The 25,515-nt window shown below is 43.6% G+C and overlaps 1 protein-coding gene across 1 annotated transcript in view; it reads right to left on the bottom strand.

The window, feature by feature from the left end:
* WASHC4 (WASH complex subunit 4) overlaps nucleotides 1-18,048 on the bottom strand; it is a 49,841-nt gene extending 31,793 nt beyond the window's left edge. The window contains exons 1-10 of the mRNA XM_038756161.1: nucleotides 17,975-18,048; nucleotides 9,089-9,228; nucleotides 8,212-8,265; nucleotides 8,047-8,112; nucleotides 7,288-7,333; nucleotides 6,658-6,725; nucleotides 5,605-5,687; nucleotides 4,684-4,726; nucleotides 4,316-4,419; nucleotides 1,326-1,446 (exon numbers count right to left, since the gene is read on the bottom strand). Coding sequence (XP_038612089.1) covers nucleotides 1,326-1,446; nucleotides 4,316-4,419; nucleotides 4,684-4,726; nucleotides 5,605-5,687; nucleotides 6,658-6,725; nucleotides 7,288-7,333; nucleotides 8,047-8,112; nucleotides 8,212-8,265; nucleotides 9,089-9,228; nucleotides 17,975-18,035 — 786 coding nt within the window. The 5' untranslated portion in view covers nucleotides 18,036-18,048. The remainder of the gene's footprint in view (nucleotides 1-1,325; nucleotides 1,447-4,315; nucleotides 4,420-4,683; nucleotides 4,727-5,604; nucleotides 5,688-6,657; nucleotides 6,726-7,287; nucleotides 7,334-8,046; nucleotides 8,113-8,211; nucleotides 8,266-9,088; nucleotides 9,229-17,974) is intronic.
* Between the last annotated feature and the right edge of the window lie 7,467 nt (nucleotides 18,049-25,515).

Below are 25,515 nucleotides of genomic sequence, written 5' to 3'. Positions count from 1 at the left end.
TTCTATTCCTAACCCCACTAGTTATGAATATATATATATATGTTTAATCAAATATACATTCAACTATTTCATCCTAATACATATGTTACTTCCAACAATATTACTTTTCCTCCTGTTACTACTGTATTCAAGTAATTCTTTGTCTGTCTACCCTATTCCAACAATATTACTTTCCTTCCTGTATTCAAATAATTCTTTGTCTGTCTACTCTATTAAACTGTAATCTCCTGGAGGCTAGTGATCATGCTTCTTGCTTTTCTGTTGTGTTCTTCCAAGCACTTAGAATAGTGTGATGCATTCAGGAAGTGCTCAAATACCATTAATGATGATGATGAAAATGACGATATTTTATTAAAGCAGTGTGCATAAAGATATGTGGTAAAAACTTTTTTCCCCCCAGTTTTTTTTAAGATGTCATTTGGGCTTCTGTTTTTTTTTTTTTCAGGGGTGTGAAGGATAGGTAAATTTGTTCTCAAAAAGGATTCTATAGAAGACTTAGAAATGCCAGAATTAGAACCCAGGTCCTTCTGACTCCTCAGCCCATATTCTATCCACTAGGCCATGCTGCTTCTCTAAATGCTAACATTAAATAAAGAGCACAGGACTGTACTTTCCAAGCACTTAAGTACAGTGCTCTGCACACAGTAAGCGCTCAATAAATACGATTGAATGAATGAATGAATGACTGGGAGCCAAGCAACCTAGGTTCATATCCGGGCTCTGCCACTTGCCTGCTGTTTGGCCTCGGGCAAGTCACGTAACTTCTGTGTGCCTCAGTTTCCTCATCTGTAAAACTGGGGTTCTCTCTCGGTTCTCCCTCTACCTTAGGTGATGAGTTCCATTTGGGATAGAGTCTGTGTCCAATCTGATTAACCTGAATCTACCCCATTGTTTCTTAATGCTTTTAAGGACAAAATTCTTTATAGACATTAACATACCTGGCTTTCCCTGCAATTTTTAAAAAATGTGAACCTCAAGGAAATGGCAAGGCATGATTGTAATCATATATTGATAACAATAATGATAGAATTTAAATGCTTACTATGTGCCAAGCACTGTACTAAGCACTGGAGTAGATACACGATAATCAGGTAAAAATAGGAAAATATCAAATCTACCAATTTAAGGTCACAGCACTGACACCACCATCATGGAAACATTCTAAACCATTTCTGTTCTGCTCCAATTGCAAAATGAGACGTTTGAAGTAAGCCTCACTGAATACAATAAGACTTTAAATGAAGACATTTCAAAGTCATCACTGACCGAAATGCATTTTTACCCCAGGAATTTTGTTCTACACTGACATGATTTTGGTGATTTACCTGGAAAATCATTCCATCAAGCAACTGTCCTTCTAGCTTTAGTAGAAACTTTTCAAATGGCTTCAGTTTTTCTTCTTGAATCCCAAACTTTGAAGGGTTGTGATGGACGGATTTTAGTAACCTTATGTAAGATAAACATGATTCAATTAAAAGCACCTCAGCTGTTTCTATTATAATCTTGATTTCAGACGTTATGAAATCAAATGGAAAATTCATGATTCCTCAACAAAATGTGAAAATACAACACAGGTTTCAGGTAGCACACAGCAAGTACTCAAACACCACTGAGGATGATGACATTTTGGCAATATAAATTAGAATGCTCTCAGTTTTCCTCTAATGCTGGGGTTATGCTTCTGATAACCCTATGTTAAAGAAAACCTGTGCTATAGCATGTTCTCCTTGCCTGGTGCTGTATACATAGGCATTTCTTCTGACATCTCATCACTTTCTATCATGATAGATGTGTGTTTACGGTGCTTCATATGCAAGCATTTCCTCTAGACTGTAAACTTGTCGTGGGCAGGGATCGTACCTACCAACTATGTTGTACTGTACTCCCCCGAGCACTTAGTACAGTGTTCTGCACAAAATAAGTGCTCAATAAACACCACTGATGATTCTGACATTGCATCACTTTCTAACCACAGACACACATTCAATCAATCAATGGTATTTATTGAGTGCTTACTGTGTGTAGAGCTCTGTACTAAGTGCTTGGGAGAGTACAATATAACAGAGTTGGCAGACACATTCCCTGCCCACAACGAGCTTGCAGTCTAGAGGGGGAGATAGACATTAATATAGATAGATTACAGATATGTACTTAAGTACTGTGGGGCTGAGGGAGGGGTGAATTAAGGGAGCAAATCCAAGCTCATGGGCAATGCAAAAGGGAATAGGAGAAGACGAAATGAGCGCTTAGTCAGGGAAGGCCTCTTGGAGGAGATGTGCCTTCAATACAGTTTGAAGATGGGTGTGGGGGGGAGTAATTGTCTGACGGATACAAAGAGGGAGAGGGTTCCAGGCCAAAGGTAGGATGTGGGAGAGAGATCTGTTACAAGATAAATGAGAATAAGATACAGTGAATAGGTTGGCACTAGAGGAGCGAACTGTGCAGGCTGGATTATAGTAAGAGAGCAACAAGGTGAGGTAGGAGGGGGAAAGGTGACTGAATGCTTTAATTAGTTCTCCTGCATTGTCAGGAGAACATTCCCTAATTCCCTAAAAATATTATATCCAAAACATATGTTGTGGAATAACTGAGTGTACGATTTATCGAGAAATGTAATGAAATTGTGACGCCTTTTTCCATTATCTTAAATGTATACTGTGCATCCACTGAGATGCATTATGAACTAAAACAAGCTATTAATTGTCATGCAGGTCTAATCTAACAAAAGAAGTTGTGATGGTAGAAGATATCAATAGGTTTAATAAGGGCTAGGACAAATTCGTGGATGAAGTCTCTGATGGGTTACTAGTGAGAAAAGTTGAGATTACTAAGGGGAAAATGGTTAGAAGGCGGCTCAGAAAGAGTTAGTAGGACCATAATGGGTTACTGGAGAGAACTTAGGAATGTTTAGATGGAATGTTCCTATGTGAATGAGTATTAAAATGGGGACACTTTCTCCAGGCATCCTTTTGTACCACTGCCAGAGACAAAATAACAGCTGGTCGGTGGCTGGCCTAAGCCAGTATAATATTGCTTTTGTTCTTATGAGAGGCCAGAATGAACAAAATGGTTCTGATAGAAACAATCTCATAAGAAGGGCACAGCATGTGGAGAACCAGAAAAGAAGGGCCCCAAAAACCTGAAAATCAAAATCAAGGAAGAAAGAAAGGGGGAGGTGAAGAGGTGCAACAGGAAAAAGTGTACAAAAGGTGCAGAGGCTGGGAAGGGACAGAAAAAGGGACAAAAAGGACCACACCAAAAAAAAACAAAAACAAAAACCTGATGGAAACTGAGGGCAAGAGTGTAGAGGACTTCAAGAAAACAGACGGAAAGAAGAAGCTAAGAAAACAGCTAGTGGAAAGAAACAGATATATGGATGGGCTCTCCTGTTGAGAACGCTGGACAAGCCTCGCTCGTCACAAAGGTGTCACGACTAAGAACCTGTGGGACAGAAGTGACTAGTGAGAGTGGTTTGTGCAGGCCGACTTGCTCTCTCTCACTCCTTCCAGCCGTATATCTGCTGGGGCACAGAGTGCAATGAGTCAGTGAGCAGGCAGGGATTCAGCATATTGTGAAGTGCTGGGGACTTTATTATACGCAGGACCCATTCCCGTTAAAATATGGACACCTCCCAAGGGTGGAGGGATGTAACAACCAGAAGTAAGGGAATGCCTACCAGGGCAAAGCCCCAAGAAGTGCAGTTCTTTTGACTGATGAACCACTTAAAGGTGTTTTAAAAGTGTACAAGCACAGCCAGAATCCAAAAAAACAATTAGCTATCACGAAAGGCAAAAATCAGAACAGACATTGTTGATGGTGCTATGATACAGCACCGGCACTCTGTCGTATTGGTCGCAGAAAGAAATGTACAGGAAACAAGTACAGTTAAATTAAAATATAGGGGCATAGGAGGAGGGGCACGAAGTGGGCTTACGGATCAGGAGGAAAAATAGAGGGGACGAGCGTGGAAAGCAAAAGCGAGAAGGAAAAAGCAAGCAGAGGGGAAAGTAAAATGAAATTTGAAGATGATTCAACCAGGGCTGAAGTAAAAGATCTGATAGGGCAACAGTGAAGGGGGTGAAGAGAAAGGCAATGTGAAAATTGAGGAAAAGTTTATAGTGACAAAGTTTTAAACAGTGAAAATGCCACGTAAAATCTGGCTCACGGCACTAGGATACAATGTGAATTTTAGTAATATCCAAATAAAGATAAAATTCATAACGGCATGTAGACTCAAGCTCTTTTGGAGTTAGTCTAAAGAGTTATGGAAATACGTACTTCATTATTTTATAGAAATATTCATTTTTTGACCCACCTTTTGTACATGGTCCAGTGGTCTTTCAATGTGGCATGGTTGTCAATAATTTCATCCAATGTGAGTAAAACAGTTAGAAGTTCTCCCAGATGCTCATACACAGTCTGTCCAAAAAACCTCAGTGGTTATTAGTAGCCTTAGTCAGGCTATAGTAAAATAAATGTTTTTATTTCAGATTTATAATGCGACTCAAATTGATCCTACAATAAGAAAGGATTGATTTAACTCTTTTTCTCCTTAGATAAAACAATTTAACTTGGAATTGAGGTTTTTTTTCAAAGTAGATGTACGTATAACCATAAAAGAAAAATATGCTAAAAATTGTAAAATCTTATAAAAATAATCAAGTTTCTTAAAACTGTTCCTACCTGAAAGTGAACTCCAGTTGTCTCTATTATTTTGGGTGCAATCCTGAAACAAAAAGAACAAACACACTTGTCAAAGACAACTTCATTTTAAATTATCTGCATTTTAAGCCAGTAGGGTGAGCTCCTTGTGAGCAGGGAAAGTGCTTACTAACTCTACTGTATTGCACTCTCCCACGCTCCTGGGATGGTGCTCAGCACACAATAAGTGCTCAATAAATACCACTGATTGAGCATGTATCTACCAACTCTGTTATATTGTACTCTCCCAACCGTTATGTACAGTATTCTGAACAGGAGTCAGCAGACACATTTCCCCACAGTACATGACTGTTCCCTGCTGGGCGGTGGGAAGCAGACCCATGTGAAAAAATACAGGAATCCCAATGGACAGGCAAAGCCATTCTGCACAATGCCATGCCATCTTCTTGTTTTCTTGAGGGTCAGCTTTCAAAAAAAAGGCTTATGAGGTTGGGGCCCACAACAACTATGTGGGTCCCACAACAACCATATGGCCCCCACTATTCCCTTACTCATGGGCAGCCACTGCTTACGCTACACAAGAATTTAAGTTATGCCCATCACAGAGAGAAATAATCCCCTGAGCCCTCTGTAGAACAGGATCCTGAAACCAACCACTCAATCTATTTCTCCATCCTCCCCATTTCTTCACATACTCTTTCTGCCCACAGACAAATGGCAAAATCTCTCCTAGAAATATGCTGACTTTGTCAATTAGTTAAAATTTTTGTTCCAAGTCCCTAATGGATGAGCTAGACTTAAAAGTTAAAAATAAAAACATCTCAATGACATTTTCACTTTCTAAACCAAGCTAAGATTTATTTTACTTCACCACATATTTCAGTCCAAGAACGATTTTATCCCCTCGTACTACATAAACAATGATATTTCTGCAAATCTTACTTGTTGCTAGTATAGAGGGCAGCCAGCTGATGGACTACATTCATCACCACTTCATAGCATCGGGTAATAAAACAAGACAGCTCCTGAAATTAGAGATTAGCTGTGTTAGTGCAAAGATGTTTTAAAAGTAGAAGTAGTGTGGTCTAGTGGGAAAACCACTGGGGGAGTCAGAAGACCTAGATTCTCATCCTGCCTCCGCCACCCGCCTGCTGCGTAACCTTGGTCAGGTCACTTAAAAGCTCTGTGCCTCAGTTTCCTCATCTGTGAAACGGGGGTTAACTGTCTATTCTCCCTCTCCTTAAAACTGTGGGAAACCCCAGGTGAGAAAGGGATTGTGTCTGATCTGATTATCCTGTATTTACCCCAAGACTTAGCACAGTGCTTAGCACACAGTAGGCACTTAGCAAATACCACAATTATTATTATTATTTGAGGTGGCAGTTTAAGGTATAAAATGCTGTACTGTTTTGCAAAAGAGCTCTGCATTGATTGTTCTTTGCCCAAAGACAAATACTTCGCTAAAAATGAGAAGTTTCAATTTAAAACAAAGTTATTCTAAACCTAAATGACCCACATATTCCTGATTAGAGCATTACCCATTTATTCAGTTTTCTTCAAATTAGGTTTTGTTTTTTTTTTCCACAATTATATTGATTATATTTTTCTAACAGCTACAAAATTCAGCTCACATTCAAAACAGGGTGGAATGAAACGAGAGGAATGAAGAGTATAGACGTAAGGTCTAGTGGAAGAAGAGAATGGATATACAATAAGGAGTGATCAGATTCAATTCTTTAGAGCCAATGGTCAAAAATTTGTTTGATGTGGACTGGAAGGCAATGGCCGTTGGATGTTTAACAGGAGTGGGAAGACAGATGTAGAAAGATGTTTGAGAAAAATGATCCCGGCAGCAGGGTGTAGTATGAATTCAATGGATACAACTGAAGCAGTGAGACAAATGAGTGGCTACATCATTAAAAGGTTCTCTAAAAATAAAGAGCAATTATGAAACTTCAAAGCACAAGGCTGAATGGCACGTCAAAGGTCTGTTACCTGTAGAAATGAGACAAATCTTCCCATTTGAATTTGGCAATCCCCTTCCACCATGCTGGAATCTGTGCCTTAAAAAAGCAAGAAGAGCCATTAGTGATTTCACTGATTTTGAGAAGTCTGTCAGCTATAATGAGAACATAAAATAAGATATTGCGTTCTTTTTAAAATATACATTGTCAAATGCAGTAATAATTTTCAAGCCCTCTATGGTTATTTTTACCAAATCTTTCTTAAAAACAAATCAAAAAGTAAACAGATCTATAGTATTTATTAACAATCCAATTCAATGAAAACACTCATTTAGTTTCAAAAGCTTTTAAAAGATGACTTTGTAAAAAGATTACTAATCAAATTTCTATGGTTTTAGACAAGTTAATTGCTTGGATGTCCAGACGGTCTCTACCCTACAACTGTTTAACCTACTGGCAGTGAGCCAGGATATGAAATTAGCAGTTTATGTTAACTCAATCTGCCTACATTGCTTTAACCCAATATTGATGAAAAATCATTCATTCATTCATTCAATCGTATTTATTGAGCGCTGTGTGCACAGCACTGTACTAAGCGCTTGGGAAGTACAAGTTGGCAAAAAATCTTGCCACAATAGTATTTTAATGTAACAGAATTTACCTCCTTCTCCATAAAACAAGAGACCATTGTAAAATTTAGTTTCAGCCTGTAAAAAAAGAAAAAAGCATTTTTTCCCCAATGAAAATAACAAAGTCTCCATTAAGTAAATCAACTGCCTTGACTAAAATTTTCCAGAATGTCACATGCATAGGTATGAGATTCCTAGAAGGGCCACAAATAAATATTTGAGGATGCTATACTTGGTACTTTCACAAAATCTGCATGTGGTTATTCTCAGGCAATTTAAGTTAAAAGTTTGTTACTGCTTTTCTTAAGGTATTTCTTGCTTTTTTTATGGTATTTGTTAAGCACTTACTATGTGTCACGCACTTTTTCTAAGTACTGCAGTACATACGAGATAATCAGGTTGGACACAGTCCCTGTCCTACATGGAGCTCACAATCTTTATCCCCATTTTACAGATGAGGTAACTGAGGTAACAGAGAACTGAAGTGACTGGCCCAAGGTCACACTGCAGACAAGTGGCAGTGCCAGGAGCAAAACTCAGTTCCTTCCAACTCCCAGGCCCGGTCTCTATCCACTAGGTCATACTGCTTCTCCTCTTCCTCTCAACCCTTCAGTATAATTGGCCCAAATCCTCTACACCAGAAATGCAAAGCAAAGATGGGGCAGAGGGCCACAAACAGTGGACTGCATATGTAAGTTCCTAATTTAGATTCAAAGCTAAAACGAACCCACAGCTTTCCAAACCAATATTTTAACCACTTACAATATAAAAGCAAAACACTCACAAATTACCTCATGTTTCAACTTCTTGATTTCACAACATAAAGCTGCATACACGGTAATGACTTTGTTGAGAACCTAGATTTATTGAGAGGAAAAGAACAAATATTTATAAGACTATTAACACATTGTCTAAAAATTTTTATGGAAAAAGTATTTTAACTAATGTAGTTTTACCTTGTTTTCTGTCTTTATGAGTTCCAATAGAGAGGACTGCTCGTAAGGCAAAAGCTATTCAAAAAACAAAAAAGCTATTAAGAGCAAAAGCACTTACAACCTAAAATGTAAAGCACAACATTGGGCATCTAATAAAATGCTGGTGTGAACAAAATACTGAGCACACAGAGCATGCTGACATAGTATAGACTACAGAATTGGATCTGACACTCCCTACTGTACCAAGCCCCTGACCTTAATTTTCAGAGATGAAACAGAAAAACACAAGGAAGACTGGAGTTCAGAGTTGGATGAGGAACTTCAATACAGTGTATAAGGACAATTGTTTACGGCTTATTGAAAAGATTCTGGCTGTCCTTTGTTCAATGGTTTCTGGCTATGCTGCTTAGGGAGGCAGTGAGTAGGCATGAAGGGGACAGAGGAGGGATTTAAAAAGAACAGAAGGAGGTAATTTGATAGAACAGTAATGGTTCCAATTTGACAGGGTCACAAAAGACCTGGAGACAGCAGAGAGAGAAGATAATGAAAGGAATGATAAATAAAGGAAGACAGATACGAGACAAGGAATGATTAACAGCTAAAAGGATTGAATGCAGAGATTAGGAGAGCCTTACTGTCTGAAAAGAACATGAGATACCTAGTGGTTACTAGTGGAGGTTATAAAACATTCCAAGAAGGGAAACTTTTAGAAAAGGATCAACCATTCTAGTAAGATAAGTTACAAGATGAGGGTTATTCTGACTACCTATAAGCAACAGATTAAATAACTTCTCAAGATTTCCTCCAATCAAAAGGGTCAATGAATTTTCAAATACCTGACTTGCTAGATATTTGGCATGTAACAAAAGAAGCCCAAAACAAAAACATTCAATCAGACCTTCAGTGCTATGGGATCAAAGTTGAAATCCCAAACATCTCCAATCGAATCATCCAGGGCATCTTCAATCCTTCTCAGCTGAGAAGTGTACTCCTCGAGAAACTTCCCGTAATTTTTCAGCTGGACTTCCGCATGAATTTCTAAAAGTACATTGCAATACAGTATTTGTCACACATTAAAATACATTTGTTAAGAACATGTTTTATCAGGACTCTCAAAAGCAACTTCAGGATTTACTGCATAAAGAATTTAAAGCATTGTGTCATTGGCTGCTATGTTCTCTTGATTTGGAAGGGATGCTTTCTTGCCCATCAGTTCTAATATACCTAGATTTCCAGAAGGTAGAAGTTCATGTATGGCAGAATGTCACAAGCCTAAATTCATGCAAAGTAAACAAACAGCTTTTAGAAACACATGCTACAAGTAAAACCTTTCCAGTATCTTAAAAGTCTCAGGGTTCTGTCCATTAAATTGCTATAAGAAATTGCTTGGGATCTTTACATGACTAAGAATTCTTCCCCCTTCTCATGAGCCAAAAAGTCTGGTTAAGAGCACTGGGCAATTATGGGTACATCAATAAAATGATCAGATGCTCTGACATGAGGGGGACAGTATCACTTTTGGGTTCTATCAGGCTTCCAAAAGGCCCCCAGGAGGAAACATTTTCATCCCTCTTTTAAGTCAGTGGATGGGAGAGAAGCCTTGGACTATAATGGAGAAAGCAGAAACAGGGCAACAGAGAGGAGGAAGAAACAGGGCAACAGAGAGGAGGAAGAAGCCAGAAGGCAATGGAGTCTCCTCTTCAATTGCCGCTTCCTCCCTCTTTAGTGATAACAGCTGCTGCCAAGCTAAGCAGCTGAACTGGCCCTGCCAGACAGGTCCCCTTCTATTTTTCTCTCCCCTACCTTTCCTCTTTCTCTCCTTCCTTCTTCTCTTCTTTACCTATCTCTCCCACTCATCTTTCTCATCCCTTTCCCTCTTCATTCTTGTCTAACCCTACTTCAATTGCTCCCTCCCTCTGCCACACTGCAACCCCAGTTCATTTTTCTCTATCCAGTTAATAGCAAGAAATGGTTGAGTTCACATGCATGATGTATATATGTATGTATAATAAACAAATGCCAAATGAAAAAAAAAGAGCCCCAGTCCATAGTATGGCCATCTCAAGTTTCACCCTCAATAATGGCTTGCAAAATATGTAAGAACACAGTAATATCTCCTGTTGGGGAGCCCTCAGATAAATTCCACTCCGTAGCCACACTGCACCGACTGCCCTGCCAGCTGTTGGCTACATGTAGGATGGACAAGAGTACTGACGATTCACCATAATCATCATTACAGTAGAAAAACAAATCAAATGTCTATCTTGCAGGCAGAAAGCAATCCTTTTTCCTGTCCTCTTCCCAGAACCTCAAGTCCGACTTAAGTGGGATGCCCAATATTGATATTTAGGCTAAATAAAACAGTGTGGCTTAGTGGAAATGGCACGGGCTTGGGAGTCAGGGGTCGTGGGTTCTAATCCCTGCTCTGCCACTTACCAACTGTGTGACTTTGGGGAAGTCACTTAACTTCTCTGTGCCTCAGTTACCTCATCTGTAAAATGGGGATTAAGACTGTGAGCCCCACGTGGGACAACCTGATTACCTTGTACCTACTCCACCGCTTAGAACAGTGCCTGGCACATAGTAAGCGCTTAAATACCATTATTATTATTAGGTGCCAATCAATCAGTGGTATTTATTGAGCACTTACTACTTTCAGAGCACTGTTCTAAGCCCTTTGGAGAGTACAAATACAAAAGAATTAGCAGAAACATTCCCTGCCCACAGTGAGCTTACAGTCTACAGGTAAGCTCTACTATTTGGCTCTAAGCTCTACATTACTATTCGGCAGCAAAACTACCATTACTAACAGTTGGTGCCTAAGCAGCCTTTCTTAAGGATAGCCTGCTCACCCCAATGGAAGAACCAGCTAAAAATTGCCCTACTATATTTCTATGGGTAGTACAGAAAAGACTACCTCAGTAAATCAATTAATCAATGGTATTTATTAAGCATTTACTATGTACAGAGCATTGTACTAAGGGCTTGGGAGAGGACAATAAAACAGAACAGGTAGCAACAAAAACTCCCATCTGCCGTTGGAATCCCAGTGGCATCATTTTTCAAGTCCAAAGAACAAATCTATATGGAGGAAGTGGTGGGTGAGGTAAGGGTGAGGAGCAACTTGCCCCACAGTACTTAAGTACATTTCTGAAATTTACTTTAAAGTCTGTCTCACCCTCTAGATTGTAAACTCCTTGTGGGCAGGGAATGTGTCTACCAGTCCTGTTATATTATACTCAAGTGCTTAGTAGAGTGATCTGCACACATTAAGCACTCAATAAATGCAACTGATTAAAGTACAAAGGGAAAAATTACAAAAATTTGACAAAGTAAAGAAGTATTTAAAGGGAAAGCGAAGAAGTCTATAAACCTGGCCACAGCACTGGTATTACTGGCCTTTGATATTCACCCCTCTCCCAGCCTAACAGAATTTATATCTGCAATTAAATTTAACATTTATCTCCCCCAGTCTCTAAGATTCTTGTGAGCAGGGATTGTGTCAACCTACTCTATAATATACTTTCCCAAGTGCTTAGTACAACATTCTGCACACGGTAAGTGTTCAATAAATACCATAGATTGATGGGCTGATTAATGAAGAGCAAGTTCTGAAACATTTTAAAAATATGTTTCATGATGGAATAATCTAGGGCCCCAGGTCCCCTGAATCCCAGAATTTAGAAAATGACCAGTGGTAGCTAGCCACATTCACAAATATGTATTCTCAAAGTTCTAAACTCAGAAGTTTGGATACTTTCCAAGAGGCTCTATACTAGTGGAACTCCTAAAAAGCCTGGACTTCCTGAGACAAACTACTGGCATTTATGGGGCTCCCTAGGCCCTGAAATAGGCCCTGGGGCAATTATTTCCAAGCCTTGACGGCAATTCCACTCCACAAAGTACAGTTTGCTACAGTATTTTTGCCTATACCATATAACTACTTCAAAGTGTAAATTTTAGAGCAAGCTAGTTTCATTACCCAATCTACAGTTCCCCTTAATATGAAGCCTATAGTAACTGCTCATGTACTTTATTATGCAATCAAGTTTAACCATACCTCATTTTCGTAAACTGAAATACAGAAACCATATTAGAATACTAATGAAGTAAACTGAGATCCACTTTGTTTCACTTGTGATTTTCTGGGTGAACTGAGTATGCAACTCAGTTTACTAACATCTATTTTAGACAATCTGTGACATAAGTGATAATAATAATAATGATGATGGCATTTGTTAAGCACTTACTATGTGCAAAGCACTGTTCTAAGCGCTGGAGGGATACAAGGTGATCAGGTTGTCCCACGTGGGGCTCACAGTCTTAATCCCCATTTTACAGATGAGGGAACTGAGGCCCAGAGAAGTGAAGTGACTTGTTTGGAGCTATCAATAATAATGATGGCATTTGATAAGCACTTACTATGTGCAAAGCACTGTTTTAAGCACTGGGGAGGTTACAAGGTGATCAGGTGTCCCATGGGGGGCTCACAGTTTTAATCTCCATTTTGCAGATGAGGTAACTGAGGCACAGAGAAGTGAAGTGACTTGCCCAAAGTCACACAGCTGACAAGTAGCGGGGCCAGGATTAGAACCTACGACCTCTGACTCTCAAGCCCGGGCTCTTTCCACTGAGCCATGCTGCTTCTCTAACATCATCGCCATCATCATCAGTGGTGTTTGAGTGCTTACTGTGTGCAGAGCCCTGGGAAGGGAATGTGTCTGTTTATAATAATAATAATGATGGTATTTGTTAAGCACTTACTATGTGCAAAGCACTGTTCTAAGTGATGGGGGGGGGGGGGGAATACATGGTGATCAGGTTGTCCCACATGGGGCTCACAGGTTTAATCCCCATTTTACAGATGAGGGAACTGAGGCCCAGAGAAGTGAAGTGACTTACCCAAAGTCACACAGCTGACAAGTGGTGGAGCTGGGATTAGAACCCATGACCTCGGACTCCCAAACCCGGGCTCTTTCCACTGAGCCACACTGCTTCTCCACTTATTGTTAATTGTTATACCGTACTCTCCCAAAAACTTAGTACAGTGTTCTGCAATCAATCAATCGTATTTATTGAGCGCTTACTATGTGCAGAGCACTGTACTAAGCACTTGGGAAGTACAAATTGGCAACATATAGAGACAGTCCCTACCCAACAGTGGGCTCACAGTCTAAAAGAGTCTGCACACTGTACGCACTTAAATACCATTGAACTGAATTACTAAGCACTTGGGAGAGTACAATACAATCGAGTTTGTAGACAGATTCCCTGCCTACAATGAGTTTACAGTCTAGAGGGGGAGACAGAGATTAATATAAATAAATGATTTATAATATATACATAGAAAAGATTCTTCAAAGTGGAATTTAAACCAACCCCCCCGCCCCCCGCCAAAAAAAAACTATTGATTTGGCCACTCTCCTTCAAAAATGGTCAATTTTGAAATGTTCTTAATCTAGTGGAAAATATAAGTACAAAAAAGCTAAGAGATTCATTCCTTTCTTGTAGCCCTAGAAACTGCAGGCAATTTTCTCATTACCCAAAAATACATTTTACTTTCTCATTTACACAATACTAGCCTAAAGAGAGTGAGAGGAGAAAAATAAAAGAAGCATTAACAAATGTATCAAATGGGAGATAGTGGAGGAAGAAGGTGAGAGAAAAAAGTCGCCATTTTCAACCAAAATTCATTCCAGGGGGGAGTTTGTTCTTTGTCGTGGGCAATGTCACAAGAAAAAGAAAAAAGGAAGCAACTGCGGAACCTATGTGTATATTTTAAGACTTCTTTCACAATCAGATAACTAATTCCTGGTAAATGAAGAAACAATCTCAAAGAAGGTGGGCCCAACTGAGAAATGAAAGCAGTTTTCAGTTGCTATTGTCATACTTAATTGGGAATCCGGAGAACTGGAGTGCTGCCCAAGTGCTACAAGGTATGGAAAAAGGCAGCTTGCTTCTTGGAGCACTGAGAAAAGAGGATTCAGAAAAGGAGAAGAAAAACAACACTACCCATTCTAAGTTTCTTCAATTTTACACAACTGCCAATTTAGTGAATAAAATCACAGCACAAGATCATTCACTGAAACTCCTCTTCCTGGCACATTTGACACTTCTCTCCCCCCCAACCCCTAAACCCCACAGCACTTAGATCTTTAAATTATACATTATAAATTGCTTATCTATATTAATGTCTTTCTCCTCCTGTAGCCTGTAAACTCGTTTATGGATAGGAAATGTGTCAGCTAACTACATTGTTATGGAGTCTCCCAAGCGCTTAGAACAGTGCAGGGAATGTCACTGTTCATTGTTGTACTTTTCCAAGTGCTTAGTACAGCATGGTTTCGTGGAAAAAACACGGGCTTGGGAGTCAGAGGTTGTGGGTTCCAATCTCTACTCTGCCACTTATCAGCTGTGTGATTTTGGGCAGGTCACTTCACTTCTCTGTGCCTCAGTGACCTCATCTGGAAAATGGGGATGAAGACTGTGAGCCCCACATGGGACAACCTGATCACCTTGTATCTACTCCAGCGCTTAGAAGTGCTAGACACATAGTAAGCACTTAATATCATCATTATTATTATTATTATCGACTTGTACTTCCCAAGCACTCAGCCCAGTGTTCTGCACTTAGTAAGCACTCAATAAATATGATTGGATGAATAAATGAATTATCCCTCCCGGGGGGAAGGGAAGGGAGAGACAGTCTAGCCTGTGAGTCCGTTGTTGGGTAGGGTAGAGAAGCAGCATGGCTCAGTGGAAAGAGTACGGGCTTTGGAGTCAGAGGCCATGGGTTCAAATCCCAGCTCCACCACTTGTCAGCTGTGTGACTTTGGGTAAGTCACTTCACTTCTCTGTGCTTCAGTTCCCTCATCTGTAAAATGAGGATGAAGACTGTGAGCCCCCTGTGGGCAACCTGATGGCCTTGTAACCTCCCCAAGCGCTTAGAACGGTGCTTTGCACATAACAGTAAGCACTTATTAAATGCCATCATCATTATTATCATTATTATAGGGACCTTCTCTATATGTTGTCGATCTGTAGTTCCCAAGCGCTTAGTCCAGTGCTCTGAACACAGTCAGTGCTCAATCAAGACGACTGAATGAATGAATGAATGAATGAATGGGGGGCCGGGAGGGCGAGGGCAGGGCTCCCCCCTTGGAGGGGACCGGCAGGTGTGGAGTCCGGTGGGAGCGGAGGACCCTGGCCGCCCTCCGCCCAGCAGCAGTGTGGCTCAGTGGAAAGAGCCCGGGCTTGGGAGTCGGAGGTCATGGGTTCGAATCCCAGCTCCGCCACTTAGCTGTGCGACCTTGGGCAAGCCACTTAACTTCTCTGTGCCTCAGTTCCCTCATCTGGAAAATGGGGATGAAGGCTGTGAGCCCCCCGTGGGACAACCTGAGCACCTTGTAACCTCCCCAGCACTTAGAACAGTGCTTGGCACATAGTGGAGAAGCAGCATGGCTCAGTGTAAAGAGCCCGGGCTTTGGAGTCAGAGGTCATGGGTTCTAATCCCGGCTCTGCCAATTGTCAATAATACATTATTATTATTATAAGCGCTTAACAAATGCCATCATTATTATTATTAATAATAACGGGGAAGCAGCGTGGCTCAGTGGAAAGAGCCCGGGCTTTGGAGTCAGAGGTCATGGGTTCGAATCCCGGCTCCACCAACTGTCAGCTGGGTGGCTTTGGGCAAGTCACTTCCCTTCTCTGTAGAACCTCTCATTTTCAGCGCTTAGCACAGTGCTATGCACACAATAAGCGCTTAATAAATACCATCATTATTATTATTCTCTGGGCCTCAGTGACCTCAGTGGAAGGAGCCCGGGCTTTGGAGTCAGAGGTCATGGGTTTGAATCCCAGCTCCGCCAACTGTCAGCTGGGTGACTTTGGGCAAATCACTTCCCTTCTCTGTGGAACCTCTCATTTTCAGCGCTTAGAACAGTGCTTTGCACACAGTAAGCGCTTAATACCATTATCATTATAATGAATATATATATTCATATATATAATATAATAATTATTCTCTGGGCCTCAGTGACCTCAACGTAAAGAGCCCGGTCTTTGGAGTCAGAGGTCATGGGTTCGAATCCCGGCTCCGCCAATTGTCAGCTGGGTGACTCTGGGCAAGTCACTTCCCTTCTCTGTAGAACCTCTCATTTTCAGTGCTTGGAACAGTGCTTTGCACACAGTAAGCGCTGAATGAATACCATCATTATTACAATGAATATACATATATTCATATATATAATATAATAATTATTCTCTGGGCCTCAGTGACCTCAGTGGAAGGAGCCCGGGCTTTGGAGTCAGAGGTCATGGGTTCGAATCCCAGCTCCGCCAACTGTCAGCTGGGTGACTTTGGGCAAGTCACTTCTCTTCTCTGTGGAACCTCTCTTCAAGGCCCTACTGAGAGCTCACCTCCTCCAGGAGGCCTTCCCAGACTGAGCCCCTTCCTTCCTCTCCCCCTCGCCATCCCCCCCATCTTACCTCCTTCCCTTCCCCACAGCACCTGTATACATGTATATACGTTTGTACAGATTTATTACTCTAGTTATTTATTTATTTTACTTGTACATATCTATTCTATTTATTTTATTTTGTTAGTATGTTTGGTTTTGTTCTCCGTCTCCCCCTTTTAGACTGTGAGCCCACTGTTGGGTAGGGACTGTCACTATATGTTGCCAACTTGGACTTCCCAAGCGCTTAGTCCAGTGCTCTGCACACAGTAAGCACTCAATAAATACGACTGACGATGATGATAATATATACATGTTTGTACAGATTTATTACTCTATTTATTTATTTATTTATTTTGCTTGTACCTATCTATTCTACTTATTTTATTTTGTTAGTATGTCTGGTTTTGTTCTCTGTCTCCCCCTTTTAGACTGTGAGCCCACTGTTGGGTAGGGACCGTCTCTAGATGTTGCCAACTTGGACTTCCCAAGCGCTTAGTCCAGTACTCTGCACACAGTAAGCGCTCAATAAATACAACTGATTGATTGATTGATTGTTGGGAAGGGACTGTCGCTATATATTGCCAACTTGGACTTCCCAAGCGCTTAGTCCAGTGCTCTGCACACAGTAAGCGCTCAATAAATACGACTGATTGATTGACTGATTGATAATATTCTCTGGGCCTCAGCGACCTCAGTGGAAGGAGCCCGGGCTTTGGAGTCAGAGGTCATGGGTTCGAATCCCGCCTCCGCCAACTGTCAGCTGGGTGACTTTGGGCAAGTCTCTTCCCTTCTCTGTGGCACCTCTCATCTTCAGGGCTTAGGACAGTGCATAAGTAAGCACTTAATAAACACCGTCATTATTATTATTATTCTCTGGGCCTCAGTGACCTCATCTGTAAAATCGTCATCACCAATCGTATTTATTGAGGGCTGACTGTGTGCAGAGCACTGGACTAAGCGCTTGGGAAGTACCAATTGGCATCATCTAGAGAACCCAACACTGGGCTCACAGTCTAGAAGGGGGAGACGGAGAACAAAACCAAACATGCTAACAAAATAAAATAAATGGAATAGAGATGTACAAGTAAAATAAATAAATAAATAAGGTGATAAATATGTAAAATGGGGATGAAGACTGTGAGCCCCCCCTGTGGGACAACCTGATCGCCTTGTAACGTCCCCACAGCGCTTTGCGCATGGTAAGCGCTTAATAAATGCCATGGTTATTATCATTATTCCCCCCGCCCATCCTCCTCCGTCTGACAGGGTGTCCGGTCCGATCCGGTCCGATCCGGTTCGATCCGGCCCCCGCCGCCCCTTACTCTGCGAGCCGTCGTCGACGCGGTCAAACTCCCAGTCCGGGGACAGCGTCTCCACAGCCATCGCCGCCGCCCCAACTGACCCCCCCGTCACGTGACTTCCGGTCCCCCCGCGCCTCGCGCCCTGTCGCCGCCGCGGGGGCCGCTGGGAAACCGAGTCCTCTGAGGAGGCCCGGCCTGCCGCTGCGCGCGCATACCTTTCAGTCAGTCAGTCAGTCATCATCAGTCGTATTTATTGAGCGCTTACTGTGTGCAGAGCACTGGACTAAGCGCTTGGGAAGTACCAATTGGCATCATCGAGAGACATCATCATCATCCATCGTATTTATTGAGCGCTTACTGTGTGCTGAGCACTGGACTAAGCGCTTGCGAAGTACAAATTGGCATCAGATAGAGACAGTCCCTACCCAACAGTGGGCTCACAGTCTAAAATGGGGAGACAGAGAACAAAACCAAACATACTAACAAACATACTAACAAAATAAAATAAATAGAATAGATATGTACAAGTAAAATAAATAGAGTAAATAGAGCCCTGCTGAGAGCTCACCTCCTCCAGGAGGCCTTCCCAGACTGAGCCCCTTCCTTCCTCTCCCCCTCGTCCCCCTCTCCATCCCCCCCATCTTACCTCCTTCCCTTCCCCACAGCACCTGTATATATGTATATATGTTTGCACATATTTATTACTCTATTTTATTTGTACATATCTATTCTACTTATTTTATTTTGTTAGTATGTTTGGTTTTGTTCTCTGTCTCCCCCTTTTAGACTGTGAGCCCACCGTTGGGTAGGGACTGTCTCTATATGTCGCCAATTTGTACTTCCCAAGCGCTTAGTACAGTGCTCTGCACATAGTAAGCGCTCAATAAATACGATTGATGATGTTGATGAGTAATAAATATGTACAAACATATATACATATATACAGGTGCTGTGGGGAAGGGAAGGGGGTAAGATGGGGGGATGGAGAGGGGGACGAGGGGGAGAGGAAAGAGAGGGGGGCAGTCAGTCAGTCAGACTCAATCAGTCAATCATACTCAGTCAGTCATAATAATAATAATTTTGGTATTTATTAAGCGCTTCCTATTTGCAAAACACTGTTCTAAGCGCTGGGGAGGATACGAAGTGATCAAGCTGTCCCACGCGGCGCTCGCAATCTTAACCCCCATTTTACAGATGAGGAAGTGAGGCCCAGAGAAGTGAAGTGACTTGCCCCAAGTCACCCAGCTGACAAGCTGGGCTTTGAACCATGACCTCTGACTCCCAAGCCTGCGCTCTTTCCACTGAGCCATGCTGCTTCTCAAGCATAGTGATGGAGCACTGACTATGTGTAGAGCACTGGACTAGGCGCTTGGAAAGTACAAGTCGGCAACAGAGAGAGACGGTCGTTCATTCATTCAGTCGTATTTATTGAGCGCTTACTGTGTGCGGAGTACTGGACTAAGCGCTTGGGAAGTACAAGTTGGCAACATAGAGAGACGGTCATTCATCCAGTCAATCATACGTATTGAGCGCTTACTGTGTGCGGAGCACTGGACTAAGCGCTTGGGAAGTACAAGTCGGCAACGTTAGAGAGACGGTTATTAATTCATTCAATCGTACTTACTGAGCGCTTACTGTGTGCGGAGCACTGGACTAAACGCTTGGAAAGTACAGATCGGCAACATAGAGAGACGGTCATTCATTCATTCAGTCGTATTTATTGAGCACTTACTGTGTGCGGAGCACTGGACTAAGCGCTTGGGAAGTACAAGTCAGCAACATAGAGAGACGGTCATTCATTCATTCAATCATACTTACTGAGCGCTTACTGTGTGTGGAGCACTGGACTAAGCGCTTGGAAAGTACAAATCGGCAACAGAGAGAGACGGTCATTCATTCATTCAGTCGTATTTATTGAGCACTTACTGTGTGCGGAGCACTGGACTAAGCGCTTGGGAAGTACAAGTCGGCAACAGAGAGACGGTTATTCATTCATTCAATCGTACTTACTGAGCGCTTACTGTGTACGGAGCACTGGACTAAGCGCTTAGGAACTACAGATCGGCAACATATAGAGGCGGTCCCTACCCAACAGTGGTCTCACAGTCTAGAATGACAATAATAATAATAATGGTATTTGTTCAGCGCTTTGGAGAAGCAGCGTGTCTCAGTGGCAAGAGCTCGGGTTTGGGAGTCAGAGGTCGTGGGTTCTAATCCCCGCTCCGCCACTTGTCAGCTGTGTGACCTTGGGCAAGTCACTTCACTTCTCTGGGCCTCAGTGACCTCATCTGTCAAATGGGGATGAAGACTGTGAGCCTCACGTGGGACAACCTGATGACCTCGTATCTCCCCCAGCACTTAGAACGGTGCTTGGCACAAAGTAAGTGCTTAACAAATACCAACATTATTATTATTATTACTACTATGTGCCAAGCACCGTTCTAAGCACTGAGGGGCATACAAGGTCATCAGGTTATCCCCCATGTGTGGCTCACAGTCTTACTCCCCATTTTACAGATGAGGGAACAGGCACAGAGAAGTTGTGACTTGCCCAAAGTCACACAGCTGACAAGTGGCGGAGCCGGGATTAGAACCCACAACCTCTGACTCCCAAGCCTGGGCTCATTCCACTGAGCCACACTGCTTCTCTTAAGAAGCACAGAGAAGTTAAGTGACTTGCCCAAGGTCACAGCAGACCAGTGGCAGAGCCGAGATTAGACCCTTGACCTTGTGACTCCCAAGCCCCATGCTCCATCCACTAGGCCATGCTGCTGAATGAATGATATTCATTCATTGATAGTATTTATTGAGCGGTTATTGTATGTAGAGCACTACTAAGCACTTGGGAGAGAACAGTGCAACAATAAACAGACATTTTCATTCATTCAATCGTATTTATTGAGCACTTACTGTGTGCAGAGCACTGCACTAAGCCCTTGAGAAAGTACAACAATAAATAGTGACAATCCCTGCCCACAACGAGCTCTCTCCAGTGTGGGGGAGACAGACGTCAATACAAGCAAATAAAATTACAGGTATGTACATAAGTGTTTTGGGGCTGGGGAGGGGGGAGAACAAGGGGGTAAATGAAATGACAGATATGTACATATGTGATTTGGGGCTGGGAGGGGGGAAGAGCAAAGGGAGCAAGTCAGGGCGATGCTGAAAGGAGTGGGAGATGTGGAAAAGTGGGGCGTAGGCTGGGAAGTCCTCTTGGAGGAGATGTGCCTTCAATAGGCTTTGAAGAAGGGGGGAGAGTAATTGTCTGGCGGAATTCCAGGCCAGAGGTAGGATGTGGGCCAGGGGTCGACGGCAAAACAGGTGAGATTGAGGCCCAGTGTGAAGGTTAGCACTAGAGGAATGAAGTTTGTGGGCTCCAACCCCCCATCTTACCTCCTTCCCTTCCCCACAGCACCTGTATATATGTATATATGGTTGTACATATTTATTACTCTATTTATTTATTTATTTATTTTGCTTGTACATTTCTATCCTATTTATTTTATTTTGTTGGTATGTTTGGTTCTGTTCTCTGTCTCCCCCTTTTAGACTGTGAGCCCACTGTTGGGTAGGGACTGTCTCTATGTGTTGCCAATTTGTACTTCCCAAGCGCTTAGTACAGTATTCTGCACATAGTAAGCGCTCAATAAATACGATTGATTGATTGATTGATTGATTGATTGGGTTGTAGAAGGAGAGAAGTGAGGTGAGGAAGGAGGGGGCAAGGTGATGGAGTGCTTTAAAGCTAATGGAGAGGAGTTTTTGTTTGATACAGAGGTGGATGGGCAACCACTGGAGTTTTTTGAAGAGCGGGGTGATGTGTCCAGAACATTTTTGTCGAACAATGATCCAGGCAGCAGAGTGAAGTATGGACTGGAGCGGGGAGAGACAGGAGGCTAGGAGGTCAGCCAGGAGGCTGCTGCAGTAATCCAGGTGGAATAGGATGAGTGATTGTATTACTGTGGTAGCAGTGTGGTTGGAGAGGAAAGGGCGGATTTTAGCAATGTCATGAAGGTGGAACCGACAGGATTTGGTGACGGATTGAATATGTGGGTTGAATGAGAGAGAGGAGTCAAGGACAACGCCAAGTTTACCTGCCCACAACGAGTTTACTGTCTAGAGGGGTCCTTCTCGGAGTCCTGGGGCGGCCAGGAGCATCTTCAGTTTCTTGTCCTCATGGCTGTCATTACTGAAATAGGGCAACCAAAATCAGGGCAGAAAAGCAATATGGCCTAGTGGATAGAGCACAGACCTGTGAGTCAGACAAACCTGGGTTCTAATCTAACCTCTGCCACTGGTCTGCTGTGTGACCTTGGGCAACTCACTTTACTTCTCTGTGCCTCATTTACCTCATCATGTGAGTCCCATGTGGGACATAGCCCACTGTTGGGTAGGGACTGTCTCTATATGTTGCCAACTTGTACTTCCCAAGCGCTTAGTACAGTGCTCTGCACACAGTAAGCGCTCAATAAATACTATTGATGATGATGATGATGATGACATGGACTGTGTCCAACTTGACTAGCTTGTATCAGCCCCAGCCCTTAGCACAGTGCATGGCACATAGTAAGCGTTTAACGAATACCATACCAAAAAAAAAATCCAGGCAGTACTAAACTCTCAAATAGCACCCACCACTGCAAACCCAAGAGTGACTTTTAGGTGTTGCCAATTTGGAAAGATTTTGATGCCCACCTTCAGCTTCCTAGGGTCTCCTCCAAACAGGAATAGTGGCCGCTGTAAAGACAGTTTTCTAAGGCCAAACATGACATGCTTGTCATACTGCACTTGCCAGGGTATCATCATCATCAATGATTTCGTGAAGCGTTCCATATTTTTTCGCTTTCGCACTATCCCTCCTCCCCCTTCCCTTTCCTTCCCTTCCTTTGAAGCCCACATTATTCGCCTCTACCACCCCCTCCAGATTCTTGTAGCCGTCATCTACCACCCTCCGGGCCCCACTTCCAACTTCTTTAACGACTTTGACCCCTTCCTCACATTCCTTCTCTCCTTCTCCATGCCCACTCTGATCCTCGGAGACTTCAATATCCACATGGATATCCCTAACGACTCCTCTGCCTCCCGCCTTCTATCTCTCCTTGACGCTGCCAGCCTCTTCCTCCACCCCACCTCACCCACTCACCAACTTGGTCATACCCTCGACCTCATCATCTCCTACCGCTGCACTGTGTCCACCCTCACCAACTCTGTGATCCCTCTCTCTGATCATAATCTTCTCACCTGCCTCCTCACTCACACTCCTTTCCCCTGTAAATCCGTATTACTCCCTCACAGAGATCTCCGCTCTCTGGACCCCACCCATCTTTCGGAGCGCCTCACACCCCACCTCGCCGCCCTCTCCTCTCTACCCAGTCTTGATGATCAGATTACTGCTCTCAACTCTACCCTTTCTACTCAGCTAGACTCGCTCGCTCCCCTTTCCCTTCGCCGCTCTCGCACCACTAACCCACAGCCCTGGATCACTGCCACTGTCCGCCTCCTTCGCTCTTATGCTCGAGCTGCCGAACGCTGCTGGCGAAAGTCTAAACACCATGCCAACCTCGTTCACTTCAAGTTTATCCTTTCCTGCCTTAACTCAGCCCTCTCTTCTGCCAGACAAAACTATTTCTCCTCCCTTATTGACACCCATGCCCATCACCCCCCGCCAGCTCTTCCGTACATTCAACTCCCTTCTCAGGCCCCCGGTTCCTCCCCCTCCTCCTTCCCTCACCCCCAACGATCTGGCCTCCTACTTCATTAACAAAATTAAATCCATCAGGTCCGACCTCCCCAAAGTCTCTTCCCCCCTTTCTCCAACCCCCCGGCTCTCAACACTCTCTGCTACTCTCCCATCCTTCCCAGCGGTATCCTCAGAGGAACTCTCCTCCCTCCTCTCAAGTGCTACTCCGGCCACCTGTGCTTCTGACCCCATTCCCTCTCATCTTATGAAATCTCTCGCTCCATCCCTTCTCCCCTCCTTAACTTCCATCTTCAACCGCTCACTCTCCACTGGTTCCTTCCCCTCTGCCTTCAAACATGCCCATGTCTCTCCCATCCTAAAAAAACCCTCTCTTGACCCCACCTCACCTTCTAGTTATCGTCCCATATCCCTCCTACCATTCCTTTCCAAACTCCTTGAACGAGTTGTCTACACGCGCTGCCTAGAATTCCTCAACAACAACTCTCTCCTCGACCCCCTCCAGTCTGGCTTCCGTCCCCTTCATTCCACGGAAACTGCGCTCTCAAAGGTCACCAATGACCTCCTGCTTGCCAAATCCAACGGCTCATACTCTGTCCTAATCCTCCTCGACCTCTCAGCTGCCTTTGACACTGTGGACCACCCCCTTCTCCTCAACACGTTATCTGACCTTGGCTTCACAGACTCCGTCCTCTCCTGGTTCTCCTCTTATCTCTCCGGTCGTTCTTTCTCAGTCTCTTTTGCAGGCTCCTCCTCCCCCTCCCATCCTCTTACTGTGGGGGTTCCCCAAGGTTCAGTGCTTGGTCCCCTTCTGTTCTCAATCTACACTCACTCCCTTGGTGACCTCATTCGCTCCCACGGCTTCAACTATCATCTCTACGCTGATGACACCCAGATCTACATCTCTGCCCCTGCTCTCTCCCCCTCCATCCAGGCTCGCATCTCCTCCTGCCTTCAGGACATCTCCATCTGGATGTCCGCCCGCCACCTAAAGCTCAACATGTCGAAGGCTGAGCTCCTTGTCTTCCCTCCCAAACCTTGTCCTCTCCCTGACTTTCCCATCTCTGTTGACGGCACTACCATCCTTCCCGTCTCACAAGCCCGCAACCTTGGTGTCATCCTCGACTCCGCTCTCTCATTCACCCCTCACATCCAAGCCGTCACCAAAACCTGCCGGTCTCAGCTCCGCAACATTGCCAAGATCCGCCCTTTCCTCTCCATCCAAACCGCTACCCTGCTCATTCAAGCTCTCATCCTATCCCGTCTGGACTACTGCACTAGCCTTCTCTCTGATCTCCCATCCTCGTGTCTCTCTCCACTTCAATCCATACTTCATGCTGCTGCCCGGATTATCTTTGTCCAGAAACGCTCTGGACATATTACTCCCCTCCTCAAAAAACTTCAATGGCTACCGATCAATCTGCGCATCAAGCAGAAACTCCTCACCCTGGGCTTCAAGGCTGTCCATCACCTCGCCCCCTCCTACCTCACCTCCCTTCTCTCCTTCTACTGCCCAGCCCGCACCCTCCGCTCCTCCACCACTAATCTCCTCACTGTACCTCGCTCTCGCCTGTCCCGCCATCGACCCCCGGCCCACGTCATCCCCCGGGCCTGGAATGCCCTCCCTCTGCCCATCCGCCAAGCTAGCTCTCTCCCTCCCTTCAAGGCCCTGCTGAGAGCTCACCTCCTCCAGGAGGCCTTCCCAGACTGAGCCCCTTCTTTCCTCTCCCCCTCGTCCCCCTCTCCATCCCCCCGTCTTACCTCCTTCCCTTCCCCACAGCACCTGTATATATGTATATATGGTTGCACATATTTATTACTCTATTTATTTATTTATTTTACTTGTACATTTCTATCCTACTTA

This window comes from Tachyglossus aculeatus, chromosome 14 (assembly GCF_015852505.1).
Source record: "Tachyglossus aculeatus isolate mTacAcu1 chromosome 14, mTacAcu1.pri, whole genome shotgun sequence".
In the NCBI taxonomy this organism is placed as follows: Eukaryota; Metazoa; Chordata; class Mammalia; order Monotremata; family Tachyglossidae; genus Tachyglossus; species Tachyglossus aculeatus.
The sequence above is the reverse complement of the archived record's forward strand: the minus strand, read 5'-3'. Positions and strand labels throughout refer to the sequence as shown.